General features: G+C 43.6%; 2 protein-coding genes across 12 annotated transcripts in view; one reads left to right on the top strand and one right to left on the bottom strand.

Annotated features, from left to right (window-relative positions):
• RALGAPA1 (Ral GTPase activating protein catalytic subunit alpha 1) overlaps positions 1-19,484 on the top strand; it is a 133,055-nt gene extending 113,571 nt beyond the window's left edge. For 6 of the 11 annotated variants that reach the window (XM_040067654.1, XM_040067660.2, XM_040067659.2 and 3 more), the window contains 3 exons: positions 6,236-6,360; positions 16,415-16,529; positions 18,105-19,484. In XM_040067654.1, coding sequence (XP_039923588.1) covers positions 6,236-6,360; positions 16,415-16,529; positions 18,105-18,201 — 337 coding nt within the window. In that variant the 3' untranslated portion in view covers positions 18,202-19,484. Of the gene's footprint in view, positions 1-6,235; positions 6,361-6,988; positions 7,020-16,414; positions 16,530-18,104 lie in introns of all 11 variants that reach the window. The other 5 variants (XM_040067657.2, XM_040067667.2, XM_040067670.2 and 2 more) reach the window with 3 other exon arrangements.
• Positions 19,485-21,469: 1,985 nt separating this feature from the next.
• LOC120753904 (insulinoma-associated protein 1a-like) lies at positions 21,470-23,590 on the bottom strand. The gene is made up of 4 exons (XM_040066742.2): positions 23,347-23,590; positions 23,073-23,248; positions 22,183-22,981; positions 21,470-22,026 (listed from the first exon to the last, which is right to left on the bottom strand). The coding sequence occupies exons 1-4, from the start codon at positions 23,588-23,590 to the stop codon at positions 21,596-21,598; spliced, it is 1,650 nt and encodes a 549-aa protein (XP_039922676.1). The 3' UTR covers positions 21,470-21,595.
• Between the last annotated feature and the right edge of the window lie 325 nt (positions 23,591-23,915).

Raw genomic sequence — 23,915 nt, forward strand, 5'->3', positions numbered from 1 at the left:
CAGAAGATGCAGCTGGAAGAGAAAAACTCTCTTTATTTGTACACTGTGCAAACTAGATGTGGAAATTACTGAAATGCAATAAATAGAGAACACCATGATACCACTTCTACAGAGTCACTTTTCAGAATATAAGAGAACTTTAACCATTCCTCTCAGTTGATACTGATCACCTACCTACATACAAAATGCTGCTACTTGCAGGGCTTCCAGCACTGGATCAATAGCAGCCTGACTTACATCCCTAACTCTAAGAGCCAACAAAGACTACAAATTGCTGTGACTCAGTATGAGTTCAGCTGGTTTGACAACCATTGCACAGTCTTTTCTTTTAGAGTGAGATTTCCTAGAAAAAAATTCCATTTCTGTGGTGTGTGTGAGTTTTGTCTCATCTTCCTGTAGAAGTCAAATTCTGCTGGGACTAAGTTTTCCTTTCAGCTTAAAATCTTCATCCTAACCTGCAGTTGTTATTTTTATGGGGAGGCTATTCTCCTTTCACACTTTGATGTAAGGAATTGAAATTTACTAGGAAAAATGTGCCAAATAAAATCAGTTCATCATTTTAAGTACCTCAAACTGTATCAATTAATTCAGTGGGGTTTGCACCCTTTTCAGGCCAGAGAGCAAAAAACTTAAAATCTCTTACCAAAAGACGCTCTTCACTGTGTTTCACTGTGGCTTTTTTTAGTTTGTTCCCTGACATCCTAGGAGCATTTTTGTATGTTGACAATACTACAGATTTGGGGTGGTTTCCTATAAAAATGATGCATGCTTCTAAATTTGCTGAGAGGGAAAATGTAGTAAACAAGAGAGTTCCTTTTCATATGGCTTTTCTTAAAATGTTGTTAATCTCTTTTATATAAATTGTGTATATATGCAATTAAAAACCTCTTGCAATTGTCCATTGATCCTACAAGGAAGTATCTCTGGATGTAGGATTTTCATTTTCCAGATAAGGATTGAGTAGCAGTTCCGTTTCTGCTTGTCTTAAATTATTTTCCAAATGCCTGGCTAACAAAGTCATACTCTCCACAATCATATCAATATATATTGACTTCTTAGATGATTTTGCTAACAGTTGGAACTGCCAGGGATGCAGCTGTACATGTATTGCTGAGAAGAGTTTGTAATTTAACCTGAAAAAAATCCATCTTGCCATTTAGAAATGCAAGTTCTAGCTTTAGCTTTTTTTTTCTAAGAGGTTTTTCAAGGCAATCATTAAAACCCTGTCTTTTTTTCCCAGCTCTGGAACCAAAGCATCTACATACCAATATACCGTTATATCATGGTGTACTACACGTATATACTGCACATAGATACAAATACACAAGTATGAGGAGGGAAGACTTCTGAATAAAGCTTTCATGAAAGTGTTTTACTTTGACACTGCTGAAATTGTTATTTCATAAAATAAGATTTCTTCTTAATCACAGGAAATGTACATGCTCATCTGCATAGTCTAATCATTATGGTGATTTCTTGGGAGAGGAGAGTCCCTGGATTCCAGTCTGTGCTCAGAAGCATTTGTTATCAAATGGTTTTTGGAGCAGGCAGTAGAATTTCTTCTCCAGCCCGTTTGAGAATCTAACACGTAGTTGTTCTGGTAATAGATGGATTGCTTATTTGTGAAGTGCTATATCCTTAAATAAAGTCTTGGAAATCTTATTCCATGTTTAAACTATTTTTTCTTCATTTTTTCCAGCCTTAGGTTAATGTCATTTTAGGATTGGTATTCCATCAATGACTGTAGCAGCAATCATGCATCCACTCCTTAACTAAAAAAACTAGATAGATTCATTGTAATGCATTATACTCAGCTGTAAACCTGAGAAGTATGAAGAAGAATGGAAAGAAATGTGCAGTCAGGATGACACAGTAAATTGTAAAAATCAATAATCATAGCAAAGGGAGAGTTTGTGGGGGGGGATTTTTTGTGGACACTTGTGGAGACCTGATGCTGCACATAAGCCACATAGAAGAAAGTACAAAAGTGCCTTTACAAAAATGTCAAGATTAGTGAGAGTGACTGTATTAGTTGACTGGAGGCGAGTGGTTTTGGTAAAATGGATGGAATAGGTATGGACTATATAGTTCAAATTAGTAGCCTGCATTTGCACTAGGAAGTGGCAGACTGATGGCAGTTTCTGAGAGAATGCACCATCTAAGTAGTACATCCAGAAAGTGGATTCTGCAGTGCACTGAGTAGATTATAAAAGGATTAAAAATGCATTTATTTAGACTGGAGAAAAGGATATGGCAGTAACTGAGATGTGAGGTAAGAGCCTAGGTAATTTTTTCAAATAGATGGCTAGAAAGAGTTTTAGCTAAGATTCTGCATAAAGAGTCTGCAAGATGTAGATGCATTTTGCCATAGGAATCCAAAGCTTGGAAGTGATACAATCAACAGAGATAGAGCTATTAGGTGAAGACATGAAATGATGTTTTTCAGAAAGACTGGGCATAAATTGGTAATCTGACAGCCAAGCTTTCAGTGCTTGTTCCCAAGTGCAAATCAACAGGTCTAATAATGGAAAGTGCAGTATTTTCGAATAATAGATCTTTTCAGATAATTATTAATAGAAGTAATTACAGATTTAGAGAGTAAGTAAAAAGGATCGTAATGTAAATTAAATATTACCTGGAGTGACTACAACCTGACTGACCTATAAAGATATGATTCCTGATTTTTTTTATGGTACTGATTCTATTTTTCACAACAGGTTCTTCTGGAAAAGTATAATGAAGTAATTGGATTTCTTGTTATGCTTTTTGTAGTTATACATCTGCAAGTTTTTAGCTGACACATTTGGGTGAGTGCCCAATAATGTATATCGTGCATTTTTATTCTTTCTATTTTTTTCTAGTTAGCACCTCCTTCAGAAGCAAAAAGCCCACAATACTGTTGTTTAAGTGTTTTGTCACTATCTGTGCCAGTCTTTCTCCATTGGTTTGTCTGTGCATCCTTCCCATTCCATCTTAATTGCTGATGCCAGTGGCAACATCCACTCGAAGTAAGAATACAGCTTGCATTGCCCTATTATTACTAGCCATTGAGTTTGTATGTGCCACTCAATCTGTAAGTGCTAATAAGTCTTTCCTAGAGAGCAGTGTTTTAGAGAAATAAATGTCTAGCCTATTAGAAGTAATGTAGAAATTATCTACCGTAGGTTTATGGTCACTCTTGCAGACAGTTGCATTCAAATACAGTGTAGATTAGAACTAGATTATCTCAGCCACAAAAGCATATAGAATTGGTGTTTCAAAGTTACTAGGATGATCTCAAAATATAAATTAATATAAAAGTATCTCATCTATGTAGTCTCTAATACAGAAACAGAGTTCTTCTGAGGAGAGCGTGTAATTCCTTTGTGTGGAGTAGAGCAAGCTTTGGACTTGGTGTTTTCCTCCGAATTTCTTGTGTTTAAGGTGGATTATGTTTTTAACAAGCTGCAGATGGTTTTGTGGATTGTTGGGATGAGCAGAGACCCAGCTAGCTGAATTACTTTTCTCTGGGTGCGCATTTGAATTAGCCTTCTAGAACTGATATGAGCATCTACTCTTCACTGTGTTACAAAAACATCCTTAGTTTTTGTAACACAGTCAGCATCTATCTTGAGACTTCTGTATTTGGTTAGGAGATTGTACCAAGACTAGAGAAAAAGAATGTCCTTGTCATGTTCAAAGCAGTAACTTTCCTTCATTTTGCCTTATTTGTGTATAAGCTTTGGATATAATAGGATAAACTAAAAGGTTTCCTTTAGAGACCTCTGAATGTAGAGCATTTTAAAAGCAAGTAGGTGTCTCTACCCTACTTTTTCATGAAGCATTTTACCCATTCAAGCAGACTTTTAAAAACAGCTTGTTTTGATAGCAGCCTGTTCTCCTGTGGGCCTTCAGCCTTTGCTTCCTGGCAGCACCTTTGGTGCGAAAAGAGAGTGATCAATTGGGAGACTATCAGTGCCAGCATGCATAGAGTGATAAGTTAACACACCACTGGGAATTTCTAGGGCCCACCAAGATACTTCACTTCTAATGTGCTAACAAGCTCATTTTTCTACCTCTTGCCTCTTCAGTTATTTTTTTTTTTCTCAGAAGAGCTTAGAAGTTGAGTGCATCAGGCATAATGAAAAGCTCTGTAGGAGGGAGAAGCAATAACCCCATTTTTCCCTTTTCAGCCAAATAGAAAATTAGTTTCTGGTAATACACAAAGGCCAGTATTTTTTGTGCAAGGGGCACTGCTGTGAATCAAAGGACTCTATTAACTGCAGAAAATTCAGCAGCTGTGAATCTCCCCCAATGAAAAAAAAAAGTGCTTTTCAACAAGTTGTGAGATACGTAGTATTATTTAGACTTCAACCATCAGTTTCATCCTCTACCACTTATACATAGCCTCTTAAAAACTGTGCTATATTACTGTCCTCTGTTCAGGCTCAATACTGTGTTTATCCCCCAACCTAAGAATCATTACAATGGGAGATTTTTGTATTTTCTCTTGTCCCAGTGCTTCTGTTATAGCTTCCTCCAACTGAGGCTTCTGCTGTGGTTCAGCTGTCTCTGGATTCAGAAAGAATTCAGAGCACAGGTTTTGGAGGGAAAACTGTTTCCCAGGTTTGCTATGTAACCAAGTTATGGCCTAAGGAAATATGATAGAAATAATTTTATTCACTGAAAGTTGTTTCGAGATAATACATTCTCTGTATTTTTTCATATTTAGGTAGACTGTAAAATCTATAGTAAATGTTGTACAGAAAAAAAAGACAGAAAAATGGAGTAGGAAAAGTTCTGTAATTGTAGAAGTGTAGTTTTGTAAGATAATATGAAGATTATTGTTTCCAACTTTCACTGGGTGTTGGGAATTTTATTGCTTATTGTAACTGAAAATATTATCCTTATTTATTTGAAATGTCATCACTAGTAATTAAAAATGCTTATCACATGTAATACAGTTTTTTATGTTTGGATTGCTAAAAAACTATGTGCAATGTGAGTATTATCTCACGGGTGGTGAAATTGAGTCAGAAAGATAGTTTCCTCACTGTCCCTGATTCCCCCAAAAAGAGCAGTAGACCTGAAATCAGACCCCAGAATTCTAAAGAAACCTCTTTTGAGTACATTCCTCCACAGCATGCTGATTTGTTTGGGGTATTTTTTTGGAAAACAGAACTATGGAAGGAGAAAATTTTCTCACTATTTGCAAATAAAATACAGGGGAAAAAAAGTGGGCACAAGTGTAAAATTCAGGGAAAATTTCTGATCGTTCTGTGTTTGTGTAAGATAACTGGAGAAGGTTTCCCTCATTCAACATACTGAGTCCAGCTGGAAGACTCTGAAAGTTGTGTGAGAAAAGGTTAACTGATTTCTCAGTTCAGCAACTATACAACATGAAGTCAGCATGGTAGTTTTTCTTGATAATTGTATGTTGCTGCCTGCTGCTCTACATTTTGACAGCCATTTCCATAGTTGCTTTCATGAGCAGCAGAAATATTCTCTCTTTTTCTCGCTCTCTCTGTGCTAACAGCACAATCGGGCCTGCTGAAACAAGAAGCCTGGAGAGGGTTCTTCAAAAACAACAACACTTCAAGATACCAGTCTCTTGTCAGTAATATTAGAGGGGGAGAACACAGGAAAAAAGAAGTACAGTATTTTACTGTCAGTGCCCTGCCAACACCCTGTTAACCAGTATTTAAGGGTCCTGTGGATTCTTTACAGGTACTCTTGCTTGTTTTAATGACATAATTGACAAGGTGTTTCTCCCAGTACTGAAATTTCACTATATTTGTCTTAAATGTGTGTGTGTTTAGGAATTGTGAAAGCAGTTTATCATGGAAAAGTGCAATGTCATTTGTTCTGTTAATGCTAAGGTATGTTTCATGCTACACCTCCTAAAAACTGAAATGTTTTTATATTTAATTGTGACCAGAATACAGGCAAATTAGTTACTTAAGAGACTACTTAAGTTGTTGCTGTTGGTAAACAATTTCAGGAATTTCTGCATCAGACATGAAAAGAATACAGTTGAACCATAAGGTTTACATTAATTGTGTTTATCTTATGCTTACTATTATGTCAATGCATCAGACAATATCACAGTCATATAAAGAATTAAAAATAAGTGTGTAGAGTCACTGCAATACGTTATATGTATTTAACAAAAACAGGAATTCTGATTTACTAGGCTCTGATATTTAGCAGTTACAGTACATTATATAAATTCATCCTTAATTCTTGGCTAACTCAGTTATGAGGAGAGAGCACGATACCTGCAAACAATTGTTCAACATCATCTAGAGCCTACAACATTTGAAGATTTTGCTGCTCAGGTTTTCTGTCCAGCGCCTTATCAACATTTGCCCTCAGAGACGGGTAAGAAGTAACAAATAGTTCTTATAAAATCTTACTTGAAATGCAGTATCTTTACTTATAAAGACTAAAAATTCAGACCTTTGCACATCATGAAGAGTTATCATTAATTAGAAAGAACATACAGGCTTGAGAACATGGGCAAAGTTGACTTTAAATCTTTGTTCTGTTTTCTGGCATCATGAGCCAATGCCTGGTGTTAGGATTTGGCGTGACGCTTTAATATACCAACCAGACCCCTGGATTTTTACAGCAAATTTCATCACAATCCCCTGTATAAAGTCTGCTTGAAACGTTGATACTGTCATCTAGGCTAGTTCAGGTAGAAACATTTTTCAGTGCACCTTCCTTATTAGAAAGGTTCAAGGCTCTCTACATGTTTAGAATGTAAAATTTTAAACTGCAAATCTGAGCCTTGCAATCTTAATTTTGTTCCCAGGTTGTAAGTCACAAAGTTGGTTTTAAGGTCATTTTATTTTCCAGTAAAATACCTGTTTTATAAGAGGATACTGCATTTTTTGTTACTAATAAGAAAATCGGTAAAAGAAAATGAGTAACTCAAGGCCTTCCTGTTCTGACATTTCTTGAACTCCTTATGATTATTTCATTATTTTATTTCCCCTCTTTTTAGATCATTAAATATCAGTTCTGTTTATCTGAAGGTAAGACAAAGTGTCCAAAAAACCCCTTTGTTCCTCTTACTTTTACTAGAGCACTAAGCTTGTAACTAAATTGTATGCAAACTTTCCTTGTTGCCCTTGTTCACACTAAAAAGAATTTCACACTGATTGAGAAATGACCACTACGTCTTCTAAAAGTTTTAGTCTTTTACTAACCTCAGGTCTGCATGAAGCACTAACACTGGTTCTGGGATTAAGGTAACTAATGATAGAGACAGTTGTTGAATGAGTAACACTTTATTGTGTTGACCTTTGTTTCTCAGCATGAATAAGTAGTACTGGATGGCAGTGGTGTGTTTTGTACCCTGTACTGTCTTTCATTGATGTTGTAAGACATTCTGCAGTGATAACCTGAGAGAGATGGAGAAGAAGAATGTGTAACACTTGAAATCCCCTGTTCAGAAAAACCTTATTTAATGATAATCAAAGTGCTTCCATGGAAAAACTGTAAATCTAAATGAAATAAATTTTGTAAGAATAGTTTGGCAAGTTGTTTTCTGAAAATTTGTTTCTCAGTTCCAAAATATATGCAGAATTCAGTTCTGAGTTATATGAGAATTATGGTAAGGCTACAGAATGAATGACTGAGAGATGTTAAAATGTTGAGGCTCCTTTACTTTAAAATACAAACTATAACTAGAAATGAGGTGCAGCTTCAAAGTATAATAAGTGGTATAATTATGCTAGTGGAAATAGTTGAGACCAAAGGTAAACAAAATTAAAAGTAAGTAATTTAATTGAAGCAGTATAAAAATTAGTAACATAATTTAAAGTATGAAAACACTGAATAGGAAGAATCTGTAACTAGAAACACTAAAAACAAACAACCATTAAAAACAATAACCAGGGATACCACACCAGGGATAACCAGTCGTTGCCACATTTCCTCTCAAGGGACGTAGTGAATATTCAGCACCAGACACTTTTGTATGGCTAGTATATATTCTATATTCTAGCACACTTGTTGAAGTTCTGCCTATTCCTTTTCAGAAGTCTCATTCCAAGCCAAGTCATTTTGCCCTCTTCCTCTAATTCATTCTTTCAGGGTGAAGCAAGACTGCTTTTCTATGCTACAGAGTAGCACTTCTCTACAGTGGCAATTTCTGTATTCTTTTGAAATTATCTGAAACGAGGTTACGATTTTTTAGAAATTTGATTTTAGCTTAACCTTTCCAGCAAAGTTAATAATCTTCTGTAGAAATCTCATTAATAGGAGCTTGTGATGTGTTTTACATCTGTACACGTGCATGTGTGTGTCTGCATACCACAAAATATGATGTCCTGTCCTGGGAGCCACATTCTTCTGGACCTTGCATTTTGCAGTGGAAGTGACCGAGACGTCAGTGTCAGGAGCAGCTAGCAGCTTCCTAGGACAGACATGCAGCACAGTGTGACCCAGCATCAGAGTCAATCAACCTGGCCCTGCATCTGCCTGACTCTGAGCTTGCATTTCAGCCAAGGGAAGCTGGGGATGCTCTGGCATTCCTGCTTGCAGCCTGATCCCTGTTCCATCTAGGGCTCCTGGAACTCTCAGCTCCAGGACGGAGTGCCTGGAGTAGCATCGGACCATCTGCCTCTAAGCTGACTCTTGAAGGCACAGGTTCTAAAGCCTGAGGCGGGTATAAAATAGCACTGCAGTCACCTGCCAGAAAGTTTACCCCAGGGCTTGGGGTTAGCCTGGAAACCACTGGTTTCCAGTTTTAGCAGAGTCAGACCTGTGAGCTGCATTGCTGCAGATGACCCAAATTTCTGATGGACTGTGATCCCAAGGAAGAGTTCGCCAGCAGTGCTATTGAAAAAATAGATACCCCTAAATTTCCAGGGCCCCTGCAACAGGTGAATTTCTTAAGAGGTACAGAGCACTGAACTGTGCCAGGATTACACACAGGAATGGTGCTGGAGTCCTGCCTGGGAATCCACGTGCATTCATCACCCTCAAGATGACTCAGACAAAGCCTTGCAAGCTCCCAGCCAGATGTGTCCATGTCGTCTGAAAATTTCTAACCAGCTTCTAACATTACATCACATTTTTAAAATACTAAATATTTCATTTCTGTATGGGGCTTTTTTTAATAAAAAAAATATTGACCAGAAAGGACTAAGAAAAAAAATCCACGTTTTAGGTATTATAGGCTTAATTCTTTTATTGGATCATGATCTCCATGATTACAATTTCTGAATATGTTTAATTTTAAAAAATACTCTATGCATTTTTTCATCTAAGAAAGATCTTAGAAACTATAAGGCTGCTACAGCCCATCACCAGGTGTTGCCATTTTGTTGTTGTGATCCCATTGGCCGTTTGTTTGTTGGTTTTTTTCTTTTTTCTTTTGAGCTATGGGAATCAGAGCAAATAGAGAACATGCCATTCAGTAACAAGCTGTGTTTTCTTAGATGGACTTGTTTTATCAAAGGCTTAGACATCAGCAAAAGCTGTTTCGTTTTTTATTGTGACTGCTCTTCAGTGTAACATGATTGTGGCAGCTGCTGTTCTGTCTAGAAGCTTAGTTTGCCCTGTCAAAATATCTGACAAGTCCGCCTTCCAATGTGTAGGAACCTGACTAGTGTAGTGAATGTGTACATTTAAAGAAATTGAGATTTACCTGTACTTAATCACAGAATGCAATTCAGTTGCCTCTGTGTTTTTTACCTTGTGCTGTTTCTGTTAAATTGAGTAACTGCAAATACTCTGCTAAATAGAGTAACTCGTCCTATGCAGATATTGAGTGAACCAGATCTCTGTGACACCAGAATAGGTTGAGGGAACTGTCAATGATAAGCTCAATTATATTGAAGGGCATATTGACCTCATGATGCTAAGATTCTGATCTTTAAAATGTACTCATGTCTTTGGTTCGCTTTTTCTGTCTTCTTTTGTTCCCTTTCTTCCTACTAAGATGAATACCTTATTACAGTAAATTTCTAAAGAAGAGGCCCCTCTACATTCATCATAGTATATTCCTTGTGACAAAAGCAAGAGGCTTTTGGGTCCCAACAGTCATTCCTGTATTTTCAAGCCTGCTTTCAGAACAGTTCTGCTGCTCCACTCACAAAGGAAGTGGGGTTGCCACCGTACAGTCAGGGAAGCAGGGGAATGTAGAGGTAATGTTGCTTCAGCCTTGCACAATTAAAAATTGAGTTCAACAGCTTGTATTTTCTTCTGCTGCTTCCTTGGTGTGAAACATTGAAACTAATAATCTTTCTGGCCCTGTCCCACCCCTTCCCAGATGAGAATGATGGTGCTTTAGTCACTGTAGAAGGATCTGAGTCAGTCTTGGTGGTGGTGATTTGTGATTGGAAGTGAAGCTGAAATACAGAAGTGAGGGGTCTGTGTCTGGCAGGGCTGGAAGAATTTCTCATTATCCTTTCTCCAGTCTAAACTTAGGACTCATTTTTAATTGAAAATCAGAGCAAACCCTCAAAACTTAGTAGCATTTTCCAAAGAATTCATATTGGAATGGCTGAGGCTGAAACCTGATGCCTTTCTGAACTATTGTCCTCAAGTCAACCACTTGGGTGAAGGTACACTCACTTTGAGATGGTAAATGCAGTGTGGACTACTAGAAACACAAACAAATCAACTTTCTACATTTAATGAAATGGGTCTACTGAAAAAAAGAGCATGATTGTTCAGTTAAAAAGCATCCCATGCATACACACAAGGGGGCAAAATTAGATTTTAATCCTGACATTTCCTAGTTTTTAATTTTGACTTTATTTTTTGTGACATTTGCCTTGTGTAATTACTCCCATTTTTGTTTTAAAGTATAGGGCAAAGCAGAATTTCTGTAACACTGATTAACAGCCCCAGGATACATAAGCAAACTGCATCCTCTAGAACCACCACCTCCTGCAGACTGAGATAGGACAGTAGTTTGTAGGAATGGTAAGCTCTCTTAGCTCTGCCTCAATCTCCGCCCATGGAAAGACTGGGAATTTTGCCAGTGGGTTTTACTGTTATTTGGTAGAGAGAAATAGGCTTACTGAACACACGATTCCAGCTAGGTTCTGAAGAGCATTTTTCACTGCACATGGACTTGGCTGCTTTTTTGCCATAAATTTAATCTTTTTTTGCTGTGTTCTTTCTCATGCTTCTTAGTTCTTCCTCTTCTACCCAGTTCTGGTCTCCCAGGTCTTTAGATCACCTTTTTGCCTTGCTTTGCAGCTGCTTTTGCAGTCTTGCTACATCTGCTTCTTGCTTCCTTTCCTCTATTTCACAAAATTAGTGAGAGACTTAACTGACTTGATTCTAACAAGGCTGCTGAGCGTGACAGACAACTTGGCCAGATTTGGACTAAAATTTGTAAGAGTGGTGAAGGCCACAAGCTGTACAAAAATTATTTGCCCTCTTCCCTGAAGGTCAGATGGAACCTGCTGAAGTATCTCAGAAGACCATCAAAATTTACCAACATGCACAAATTATATTTTCCCCTGTGGTCATTCACAGAGACAACACTCAGGGCAGTGTAGGCATGGTAAAGCCAGAAGAACTGAGAGTAGTCTTAACGTGTCACATCCTTTCAGGCTTCTCCTGGTGAATTTTTCAGCTTTGGAAGTCAGAACTGATACACAAGATTAGTCATGGCAGTGCATATATTATGATACCTCCAGATTCCTCCACCTCACCTCACTTCTAATTTAGTCTCTGTGTAGTTAGGATTCCATTTTAGATTTAAATAGATAATTTCTGAGTCAAATAACCAACATACTATTAGAGGATTAGAAGATTCCAGATTTTTTCAAATGGAGTATGAAAGTGTCGCATTTCAACTTTGTTGACCCACCTCCTTGTTCAGAAGCAATTGAAATGCCTTTGCATTATGGCCCCAAAATATCATAGCTGATCAGGCTATGGTATTTATCACTGGTCAAATCTAAGAGGAGAAAAACATGGATCACTGCCTGATGTTTTCTGCCTCTTAAAAATCCAAAGACATCTATTTTATTTATTTTATAGAGCTTTCTGGCTTAACATCATTTGTCCATAAAGCTTTCATATATAACCCTATTTTTATATTTTGGATAACTAAATATTTTGTTGTGGTGGTTTAAGAATGGTATTTTCCAATTCAGTGTTCCCACTGAAACCACTCCAAACCATGTGCTGCTTGATCACACCCCCTCTCCTCAGCAGGCTGGAGAAGAGAACTGGAGACATTAAAGGCACGGGTTGAGATAACAACAATTTACTGGAAACAGCAATAAGATAAGAAAATGAACAGCAGCAACAAGAACATCAATACTAATGACAGAAGGTACAAGAAAGAGGCAAACAATTCACAGGGACACAGACACACCCCATCCCTAACAATAATCAACTGTTCCTTCTGCCATACTGCACTGATCTGGAACTGAGCCCTTCCCCATTCCTGAAAAATGACACAAAGTTGTATAGAATAACTTAGGTGTCCTGCCATGCCGCCTTCTGGCTACTGCAAAAATCAACTCTGTCCTGGCCAGAACCAGGACATTTTCTGCCCCTTATTCCATACCAAATCCATCATGCCCAGATCCTACACCTTCCAACTTACTATATACATATATCTTCATATATACATAAGCATGGGCATCATTTCCATAGTCAATGCCCATCCCTCCAAGCTGTCTGTTGACTTCCTTTAGTCGATGACTGTGGGTTCAGTCCATCCTAGATATCTTCTAGGGCAGGAGGGCTGGTGTGCTGTCAAGTGGTTGCAAGCTGCACCAGGAGCTCACAATTGGAGCAATTCATACTCATTGTCCATGGTAGTTCTGGCATCCATTGGCAGTGTCATTCAGCAACCACTTTTATACAATTCAACATTACAGGCTGTTCTAACCCAAAAATCAAATTCCCTGGAGGTATACACTGTGTTTCCCTGTCCCAAGTGCATCCAAGTCCTTGAGCAAAAACAATCCCATGGATGGGTTTGCCTTTGCTTGAGGCGGGATTAATCCAGAATGTTTTCCCTAACACAATTCTCCTGTGCTCCACAGGCACTTTATATCCTTCTGCAGTACGCTGAGGATTTGACTGGGCAGGGCAAGCAAGGTAGATCCTCTAGTGTTAACTAACTGTGGGGTCTGCGCTAAATGCAGAAATGCAGATCCCAGTGTTGAAGGTCTCACCACCCATTGCTTTCAATGTGTTTTTTCACAGTCCACTGCATCGTTCCATTTCCCAGAAACTGGTACAGTATCGGAAATATGATGCACCCAGTCAGTATCATGCTGGCCCAGGTGTCTATGAGAATATTTTTGAAATGGGTCACATTGCTCCACTCTGTTCTTTTGGGGATGCTATGTCACCACATGAACTGCTTTTCAGGATGATATTCTGGGCAGTGATGTGAGGGACAGGGTGCATCTCCAGCCATCCAGTGGTTGTCTCCACCACCATCAGCACATAGCACTTGCCTGGGCAGATTTGTGGAAGTGTGATGTAATCAATCTGCCAGGCCTCCTCACATTTATATTTCAACCCTTGTCCCGCACATCAAAGAGGCTTTTACCCATTTAGCCTGACCGATTGTTTCACGGTTATGGTTATCCTGGGATATATTGTTTTCATGCCTCAATCACAAGCCCATGTGTATTGTTGCATCTCTTCCATGAAGACCTGAGGTGTTATGGGCCCATTGAGTCAGAAATAATTCACCCTTATGTTCCAGTCCAGGTCCACCTGAGACACTTTAATCTTGGCAGTCTAATCCACGTGTCCGTTGTTGCAATGTTCTTCAGTAGCCCAGCTCCAACCCCCCATATAATCAGCTACCAGAAAATTAAAAAGGATACTCTCTCTTCACTGATGGTTCCTAGCATTTTGTAGGGATACGTCAAAAATGGAAGGATGATGTATGGAGTGCTGCACAGCGAGTCGCAGAAGCTGTTGAGGGACAAGGTGGATCAAGTCGGGCTGCAGAGCTGAAAGCCATCCAGTTGGCCTCAGGTGTCACTGAACGAGAGGAATGGCCAGCACTCTTCCTCTACACTGACTCGTGCATGGTGGCAAATGCTCTGTGGGGGTGGCTACAACAGCGTAAAAAGAGTGATAGGCAGTGCAGAAGGAAACCGTCTGGGCCACTGAACTGTGGCAAGACATCACTGCCCCGGTAGAGTAGTTGGCTGTAAAAGTCCATCATGTAGATGCTCACACATCTTCTGTATAGCTCCTCTCTGGAGCTGCCACAGCATTGTCCTTGCAAATATTCTGTCACTTTATCAGGGTTGTGTACATGAACTGCTAAACCACTGGAGCAGAGAATTTCCCCAAAATCTGGCCCATTCTCTCCCACATTCTGTGCTACTCATGACCATCAACCCGCAGGGCAGATCTCTGCATGACCTCCCTAGAAATCCCTGCCCTGACTCTAAATACGGTGTAGACTGCACTGAGGAGACATGGCAGATTTAGTAACAAGAATATGCTTTCGTTAACATCCAGCAGGAATTCAGAATTCTCAAAAGCTGTTTTAACGGGTCTGAAGGAGGAAAAGGGAGTGAAAAGCTGTGGAAAATCAACTTTCCCTTTTACCCCTGCAGACTGGCTGTGATTATTAATGACTCCCAGAGCTAGTGCCTGAGTAAGGATAGGAGAGAAACACCAAATGCACATCCCAAATGACGTTCATTTTCCTTTATCTTACCATGTCGTAAACTGATACTCCATAGTACATCAACAAAGCAATCCCAATCCCCCTCCCTGCTCTGAAAAAGAGCACCATTGTGAGCACACAGTGGATATACAAAAACACGTACAGGGTTAGGAACCACACCCACATGAGCAGACCAAGAAACATTGCAACCAGTAGGTCTAGACCTAACACAACAAATCAAATCAGATTAGATCAAACTTATTTTCAAGTCACTCTGGGCAGATCTGTTGTTATCTCAACCCTTCGTGCCTCCCAGTGGGCACCAAAGAAGGCTTGTGTTTTAGGAATGGTATTCTCCAATTCCATATTCCCACTGAAACCATGTGGTTCTGCAAACCATGTGCTGCTCCATTGCTCATCAGCAGGCTGGAGAGGAGAATTGGAGGTATAAAAGGTAAAGCTCAAGAGATAAGAACAATTTTTACTGGAAACAGTAATGATATAAGAAAACATACAGTAACAACAACAATGCTAATGACAGAGGGTACAAGAAAGGCAAACAATTTAATGTAGGAGGTGAACTCCCCACAATAATACCCAACCACTCCCTCCACCACACTACACTGACCGAGAAGTGAGCCCTTCCCCAGAAAATGACACAAGATGGTACAGAATAACCTCCAGGTCCTAGCCATATCCCTTCCTGGCTACTGCAAAAATTACCCCATCCTGGCCAGAACCAGGACAATTGTGGAGAGAGATAAAGATAATAGCATTTTATACTGAAAATCTGAAAACTCTGAAAGGGAAGCAAAACCTGCAAAATTATTATATACTATATTAAATATCCACGTGTGTATGAGTGTATGTATGTGTATATATGCTTATCTAAAATTCAAAGAAATTTAGTTACTAATTAATCTGTTAATTTCTGTCAGTCTTTAAACATGTTTTAAGTGCTGTTATTCTTCACTCTTCTGGTATGGTATGTTCAGATGTGAAAATCACTTTACATGACTTCTGTTCTTCAATAGCTCTAAGATTCGTAAAAAAAAAAAAAAAAAGTGGTTAAATGTAAATTTGTGCTTTTGTCCACTGGAATTAGAAACAAAATTTTAAGCTACAGCTGGAATATTTTAATTGAAATGATGTGTCAAACTGAGTTTTTCTTTATCCAACAACCCGTGATAAAATTTCAGACTATGGTTTAACCCTTCAATGCAGACTAACTACCTTAAAACTAGCTGCTTTTGTTCTTTACGTGATTTCAGGAGTCTCATGTTAAGACTGGCTATAATTTTAACATGTTCAGTATTGTGAAATAGCTGGAGAGCAGAAGCCATATATCGAGTTGCCATCTGTTTTTCCTTCTCAGTTGTGTGTATGTGTGTGTTTATTTAGCTGTTTTCACCAATGTTAAGCAAGCATTTCAGGCAGTGTATAGGATGTATCTCAGTTGCTATTAATAAGGTTGTTGGATCTGGATAATGTTATAGAATTCTTTTCTTTCTCTCTCCCTTCCTTTTTTTTCTTGTAATGCTTAGTTGGTAAGTATGATGCCGTATTTCAGAGCTGTTGCTTCATTGCACATAACTAACTCATCACTCTCTTTAACCTGTAGCATGAGCAGCCAATTGCATAATGAAATTCAAAATTCCGTTTTCTGTGCTCATCTGTTAATACCCTTCAATCTCTGCGGTTCGTGTCTCATGTCTCACACCTGTTATCTTTTATCTTCTCTCCTCCCCTTTCCTCACTTCTTTTCACTCCTCCTTCCTCATCACTTCTTCATTCTCAACAAAGAAAGAAATGCTGTGATATTTCTTCTCCTTCCAAAACCTCCACTAGAAAGCATTGGCCACATCAAGGTAAAGGGCAAAGGCTTGAAACGGAAGGTCTTTCACGCTAGCTGTGAATGGTATGCTGTGCAAAACAACAACGGTTATTTTCTATTCTCTAATTTCCACCATTTCAAATGCTTTAATTTCTTGTAAAATCAGAACAAGATAGAATTTCAGAAAATGCAAATGTATGTTTCCCTGCCTGCCTTTCTCTATAAGGCACAGTGAGTCAGGCATTATCATGCTTTTCCAGATTGTTTGGCAGTGAAGTACCTAGTTCATGAACAAAATTACTGTCACCAGCTGGGGAACAAATAACAGCCCTTTCTCTCCCCTGTCACTCGGATGGGTCGTGTCAGTTTGAAGATAGAAAGTACCGTGCTGTTGCTCTGGAGCGGGCAGGTGAGGGACCAGGCAAGAACAGCCAGGTTGCTAAATACCACACGTTTATGACAATCTTTTTAACTTGCTCCTAGACTTCCTACCTCATAACCTCATTTGATTTTAGAGGACTCTTTCAAAATAAATCATGACCAGTTTTGAATGATTTTTGCACCCTTTATATGTGAAATGTATACTGAGGCAGAGAGACCTTCAGTTCTGATTATTGCATTATTATTTTAAAGAATTACCAGTAATAGCATGATGTGGAAGAAATAGCAAGTGATTTCTGGCTTACTGCAGTCCGCAGGGGTTTCCCCATTGACACCTTCAGGACCAGGCTTCTGTCTGTAAATTATATGGGTTAGAAGCCTTCAGAGGCAACTGAGGTAGTTGAGTTCAATCACGCTGTCAGTCTCTGTAAATGGCTAATGAAAATGCAGTTTAGTTTTATGGATGGGAGTTCATAGTATTAATTTTCTGCAGCATTGGAAGGAGAATGTGATTTTGATTTCATATTTTCTCCTTTTTCTACCTCTATGAAAGAAGATTTGGAGACAGGCTCTTTGTAGGAAAGAGCCTTGTCCCTTGCAGTGAGGACTCTGGGGCCACTGGAGCATAGCTCTGGGCACTGGGCTAATGAATTACATATTGTTGTCTCAAATTCATCTTGTTCCTTTTACAAAGAAACATTAATATATAGTGCATCCAGTTAGTACAATCTGTTCAAGCTTCTGCCTTGTGGGCCCTGTAGGAATTTGCATTTTGAAGCACCAACTAAAGTTGGTATGGGAGAAGATGCTTTGCTCTCTCAGTTGGCCCTCAATTCACTTCGCCTCTTCAGCAGCATTCCTAGAGCTCCCTTCATGTGCGATGAGCTGTTAACCTTCATGTTCTCATTAAAGACTGAATTCTTCTGGGTTGTGGTTTGACTAATGATTCCCCCCATCCCTGCAAGGGAACTGGAGCTGTTTGTTTTCCTGGTTAGCTGGAAAATGTTGCCCACTTCAGTGCTGCCTCAATTGCTCAGAGTGAGAGGGTTCTGCAGTCCCATAGCTCAGTGGTTTCTGGAATCATCTTTTCTGTAGGGATGGATTTGTGGCAGTTGCTAATTCCATGAGCAATACCATCACCCACAGCTGGTAAAGGGCTAGGAGATGCTGTGGCAGTGACAGCAGCACTGAAATTCCTGTCTGCCCCATGCTAAGAGATCCCGTGCTGCAAGTGCGGAAGGCGACGCTGACCCGTGTGGTTCTTGCTGTCCTCTGCAGGCTTCTGCCCAGAGACTCAGCCGGGAGAAACTCCAGCAACAGCAACAGCACAGGTGGATGGAACAGACTTAGCCTCTCCAATGTCTCCTCGGACTAGCAAGAGCCGCATGTCCATGAAACTGCGCCGCTCCTCTGGCTCAGCCAACAAGTCCTGAGTGGCAAGATGCCTGCAGCTTTCTAGTGAAGAGCAACTGGCCACCCTTCCCGCAGCGACTCACTGCGTTCTGGTCTTTTTACTGCTCACACCTTTCATTCAAGGACAGCATCTCGTGTGTGCGTGCCCATGCCCTGCATACTCCTTTTCTGTATGTTTATTTTAAACAGTGACACTGGAATTTTACTTTAATATTTTAACTTTGGGTTTTTTATCAACTCCAGTCTGCTTTTCTTTTTTCTTTTTTTTCTTTTTTTCTTTTTTTTTACTTTGCAGTGCAGTTTGTAGCCTGCACCTTTTGCCTACTTGGATGATTATGGATGATTAACTTTGGGTTTTAACTCTGGTTGATCTTGAGTCAACATGGAATTGGAGACAGCAGTTGGATTACACTCTATTTATTGTGCCCCATTGCAATTTTCTCTGTAACAAAGAAATATGTACAATTTGAAAATGAATGTACAATTTTAAATTTAAGTTGCATTTGTAAAGTCTTTGTCAGATGTCACAATGTTAATGCACAAGATGTGTACAGACTATTTATGTTGAGAATAAAATAGTTCAATGGCCTTTCAAGCATTACAGAATTCAAATGAAATAATTTGCTCATAGCACCCTTTCTTCATAAAGGGATGTATAATTTCATAATTCTGCAGATAATCTATGCCAGAAAAAAAAAAAAATCACTGTGCTGAAATTCTACCTATGCTTGGCTTCCAAATATTTTTATAATGTTTGCTTTTCCAAGTGGTGTCAGTAGTAAACGCCATCAAGTTTCATGAGTTTTAGCCGTTATCATTAGGCTGCTCCATCTAGATGTATATTCTTTTTTCTTACATTAAAAAAAAAAAATAAACAAACACTTTTCTGATAGAAATTCATTGCTGTGATGATGGGTACTAGGGAAGAAAAGGGAACATGCTCCGGGAGCCTGGCCTGAAATGCTAATAATTTCAACCTTCTGAGCGCAGATTAGTACACGAGTTCCACCCACCCAAAGGTATTTTCCTACAGAAAATTAAATGCTCACATTTTGAGTCTAGTAAACAACAAAATGCTGTTAACAAAATGTAGCATGGCATCAGTACTAACTGCATGTGTAAATAGATCATATGGGCAACAATAAGAAAAGAAATTATGTATTGTCATTCATGTAGTATCTACAAATTTGTAATGGTTGAAAAGAAGACATGCTATTTAATAATCCAATAAAATTATTCTTACCACCTTTTGTATATTAGTCATTCACCTCTCTGATTAGATTATTAGTCCAGTTTATAGAAGAATTGTGTATTACAAGCACATGGAGCCATTAAATGCAACACACAGTTTAGTTTTCCTTTGTATTAAAAAGGTCCCAGGAATGCCCAACTGAAAACTTTTCCCTGTATCTAGTAAATACATCGCATGTAGCTCTGCAGGTAATACGAAGCATAGGCAGTTCCCTCTGGCAGGCTGGTTGTTTGAGTGCTAATTGTAGGAGCCGTTAATAATCATCACATTTGCATGGTCTGGAGCCCTTCACCTTTGACTGCACAAGGAGAGAAAGAGGAACCATCAGTAAAAAAAACAAAAACGTAGTGACTTTCTCCAGGGGCAAACTCCTTTAATTGCATAAACAGGCATTTTTCCCTAAGTCTCTGTTGCCAACAAACGACAGAAAAATGCACAACTTAAAATAACATGCTTTATTTTTGGCATATTAGTGAGTTGCAAGTTTAGCCTCCTTTGTCGGAAAGCAAATCTTGGCTGCATTCATATATTGTATGAATTTGTTCGTCCAGGTTGTGGAACTAAAATGACAAAGTCCATGAAGCACATTTAACATAAAACACTTATCACTTTCTTGCAGCCTTTGGGCATGATACATCTTTTGTTGTGTGTAGCAAAATATAAAATTACAGAAATAATTGCTTTAGAGAATGCTAATCAAGAGATTGCAATATTTTGCATGCTCATGTCAGAGAGATTGTTAGAACAAAGACTACGACCGCCATCAATTTGGTTCTTCAGAAGTCACCGGCTGACCCACTTGAATTCAGCTGCCCTGCTGAATTCAAGAAAAGCTGGAGCTTTCTTTTAAATCCTTTATTGAATTTTCTTGCCCTTATTTTTAGCCTCATCTGCTATCACATTTAGAAACAAGAACACGTGGAAAAAATAAATAAGTAAATAAATAAACAAACAAATACCGGCTGAAGTGTCAGTAGCTGGTAAAATCAACAGCATTTCAACGCATTTGGCCAGAGCACTGTCAAAGACGGGGAATACACGCCGCGGGTTGCTTTGCTAAAGGTAGGTGTCGTTAGGGAGAAGGAAGGTAGCCTGTCACCTGCGCTTTAGCAACACGTCTAAAGACTGCTTCATGTCCTAATTTCAGCTGTTCACAAGACTCGGAGGAGCTCACATCGAAAGCGCTGCTCACAGGGGAGAGGGCTCGGAGGCCGCCAGGAAAGGCGAGCCGCACGCTGGGCGCTTTCCGCCCGCCTGCCATGCCGGGGCTGGCGGGGCCGCACGCTGCCCGGCCTGGTGAGACCGAGCCGCCCTGCTGGCCACGGTCCGTGCCGCGCTAACAAGCCACCAGCGCAGCGGAGCAGCTTTCGGAACGGGCAGCTGCCAGAGACGTGTGTTTTGCCTACCACACAGTTGCTAGAGTACAGAGACACACAGTAAGCAGAAGATGCGTACTTAGCTATAGAAGATCAACACCTCGTATTTCAATTAAGCGGACAGCACGATTAATTTCCCATACGTTTTGCTAGCTATTATATGACTTGACACCGACTTAATATGAACATTTACCTTCTCGGCTATCTTAGTACAGAGTATACAGCAAACAAAACACCACGAATGTTGAAGCTCGGGGGCTAAGGCTATTAAAACGAGGTCACTAAATCAGGCTCCTTTTCTCACGAAAAATAATTCCTCTCTTTAGATACCCTATATACAGCCGTACTTCTCTCCGTCGCTACGGAAGATGTACTGGCGGTGGGCCGCCACCCGACGCCTCGGCACTGCCCGCCTCCCGGCGGACGCCGGCGGGGCTTCTCGCCTGTTGCCGCCGGCCCGGGGCCGTGCGGGCGGCCTTTCCCCGTCCCCCCGTGGCTGGGGAGCTGCGGGGCTCGGCGTGAGCGCTGCCGGCAGTGCGGCCCGTGGGCTGGGCACGCCGCCGTGCCGGCGCGGGCGCGCGTCGCTACCCACCGGCCGGGAGTCACCGGGCGGCTCCTCCGACGTCGTAGCCGTGAGAGCCGCGACTTTCCATAGGAATTACGGCGCTGCCAGAGCTCGCTCGGCTAGCCCGGGCTCTCGGAGCAGTCCCACCGGGGCGGCCGCGGGCCTAGCAGCCGGGCCTGACGGGCACCTGGAGCAGCAGGACCTGCCTGCTCTCCGGCGGGTGGCACTTGCTGGCGTGCCGCGCCAGCCCGGGCGCGCTGAAGAAGGTGGCGGGGCAGTGTTTGCAGGGGAAGCCCTGCCGCTCGCCGCCCGCCGCGCCGCTCTCGGGGACCCCGGCGGGCGGCGGCGGCGGCAGCAGCAGCTCCTCTCGCACGGCGTGCCACAGCCGGTGCTTGTCCCTGATGTCCGCCGAGGGGAAGCGGGCGCCGCAGAGGTGGCAGGCGAAGGCGAGGGGCCCGCGCTCCGGCGGGCCGAAGGCGGCGGGCCGCGCCGCCCCGTGGGTGCCCAGGTGCTTGCGGAGGTAAGCCTGCCGCCGGAACCGCTTTTGGCAGCAGGGGCAGGCGAACGCCTCCCCGCCGGGGGCGCCGCCCGGGCCGGGAGCGCCGCCGTGAGCCGGGCCGGGGCCGGAGCCGGGGGCGGCCGGGGCGCCGCCGGCGCTGTCCGCGCCGCCGCGGTGCTGACGGGTCGGCGGCGGCGGCGGCTGGGGCGCGGCGGGGCCGCGGGGCCGCCGCTCGGGGCTGTTCTCCTTGCCCGGCGGGGCGGAGGCGGCGCCTTCGGCGCTGGGGCCGGGACGCGGCTTGTGCCAGCGGCGGTGCGAGGCCAGGTTGGCGGGACAGCTGAAGATCTTGTGGCACTCGGGGCAGCGGTACTCGACCCGCACGATGCGGGAGCAGCGGTGCTGGGCCAGCGCCAGCGGGTCCGCGTACTGCTCCTTGCACAGCTGGCAGATGAACTCGCCCAGCGGCGTGCGCCCCGCCGGCGGCGCCGGCCGGCCCTCGGGCCCCTCCTCTTTGATGCGCAGCCCCAGCACGGGCGAGGTGGTCACCTCGTCGGCGAAGCTCAGCTTCCGCGCGGCCTTGCCCTTCTTGGCCGGCGCCTTGGCCCGAGACGGCCGCTTCGGCGCGGGCACCGACGGCAGCGGCGGGGCGGGCAGCGGCGTGCGCGGCTGCAGCAGCAGCTTCTCGGCGGGCGGGAAGGAGGCGGCCAAGGGGAAGGACTCGGCGGAGGCGGGGGAGCTGAGGCACCGCTCGAAGAGAGCCGCCCGCGGCCCCGCCGCGCTGCACGGCCCCGTCGCCCCCCAGGCGGACGGAGCCTCCGGCGGGGTGAGCCCGGGGCCGCCGCAGCCGCCGCCGGGGGGCCACGTCGCGGGGCAAGCGGCGACGGCTCCCTCCTCCTCCTCCTCCTCCTCGCGCTTCTCCTCCTCCGCTCCCTGTCTAGCGGCGGGCCCGTCCCCGCCGGCGGGCGGCGGCGGCGGGGCGGGCGGAGGGTCCCGGTCCGGGTCCCGCTCCCGCGGCCGTGCCCGGTAGGAGCCGCCGGGTCTCCGGCTGCGCTTGACGAGGAAGCCGCGCGGCATCGCGGGGCGGTGCGGGACGGCGAGAGCGCGGCACCGCCGGCCCGCCCGGCCTTTATAGCCCCGGCGCCCGCTCCCGTCCGGGCGTCATCCTCCCTCCGGCGGCGGCGGCCAATGAGGAGTTGGGGCCGGCGCTGGCGGCGGGGGGCGGCGGCGGCCGGAGCGGGCCGGGGCTCTCGCCGCCGGGGCGGGCGCGCTCGGGCCGCGGGGACGGGCGGGGCGATCGGGAAGCGTACCCCCGGCGTCCTGCGAGACTCAGGGAGATGTGGGGCCGGGAATGGCTCCGAGACGGGAGAGACCCCGAGCTGGGTCACGGGCGCTGCCCCCCGGCCGAGGGGCCGGACGGGGCTCGGGCGGGAGCGTCCGTCGTGGGTGCTCGTAGAGGTGCCTTCGTCCGCCGCACGGACCGCCCCGCAGGCTCTTCCGCCGCAGGGAGCCGAGCTGGGAGTCGGCTCCGTCCTTCTGCACAGCCACAGCCGGAGTTTTCCCAGGAGTAGCCAGAAAGCTCCGGTATTGCGGTGAGCTCCCAGTGCAAGAGCAGGTCTGCCGGGCTGCCGCCGCGTAAAATGCTAAATCACGGCTCTGCATAGTGGCCGTGACTGGTCCCTCGGCCGCCTCACCTGCTGGCGGCCTCCCGAGCGCAGGGGAGGCAAGACTGAGGTGTGGTACAGCAAACTGCAGGAGCGCCCGAACCTCCCCCCACCCCGCCCCGGTGCAGCTCCCGGCCCGTTCGCGGGTGCCGTGAGCCTGGCGGCGGCTGGTGCGCCCCTGGAGCAAGGCAGGAGTCGCGTTTGCTAAAGCGCTGATCGCCTTTTGAGCGGAATCAAGCGCGCTGGCAGCGGGGTCTCAGCAGCCCGTCCGGCCCCTCCGCGCGGTGCCAGCATCTCCTGTTGGAGAGGAGAGGAGAGGAGAG

Source organism: Hirundo rustica, chromosome 6, assembly GCF_015227805.2.
Source record: "Hirundo rustica isolate bHirRus1 chromosome 6, bHirRus1.pri.v3, whole genome shotgun sequence".
In the NCBI taxonomy this organism is placed as follows: Eukaryota; Metazoa; Chordata; class Aves; order Passeriformes; family Hirundinidae; genus Hirundo; species Hirundo rustica.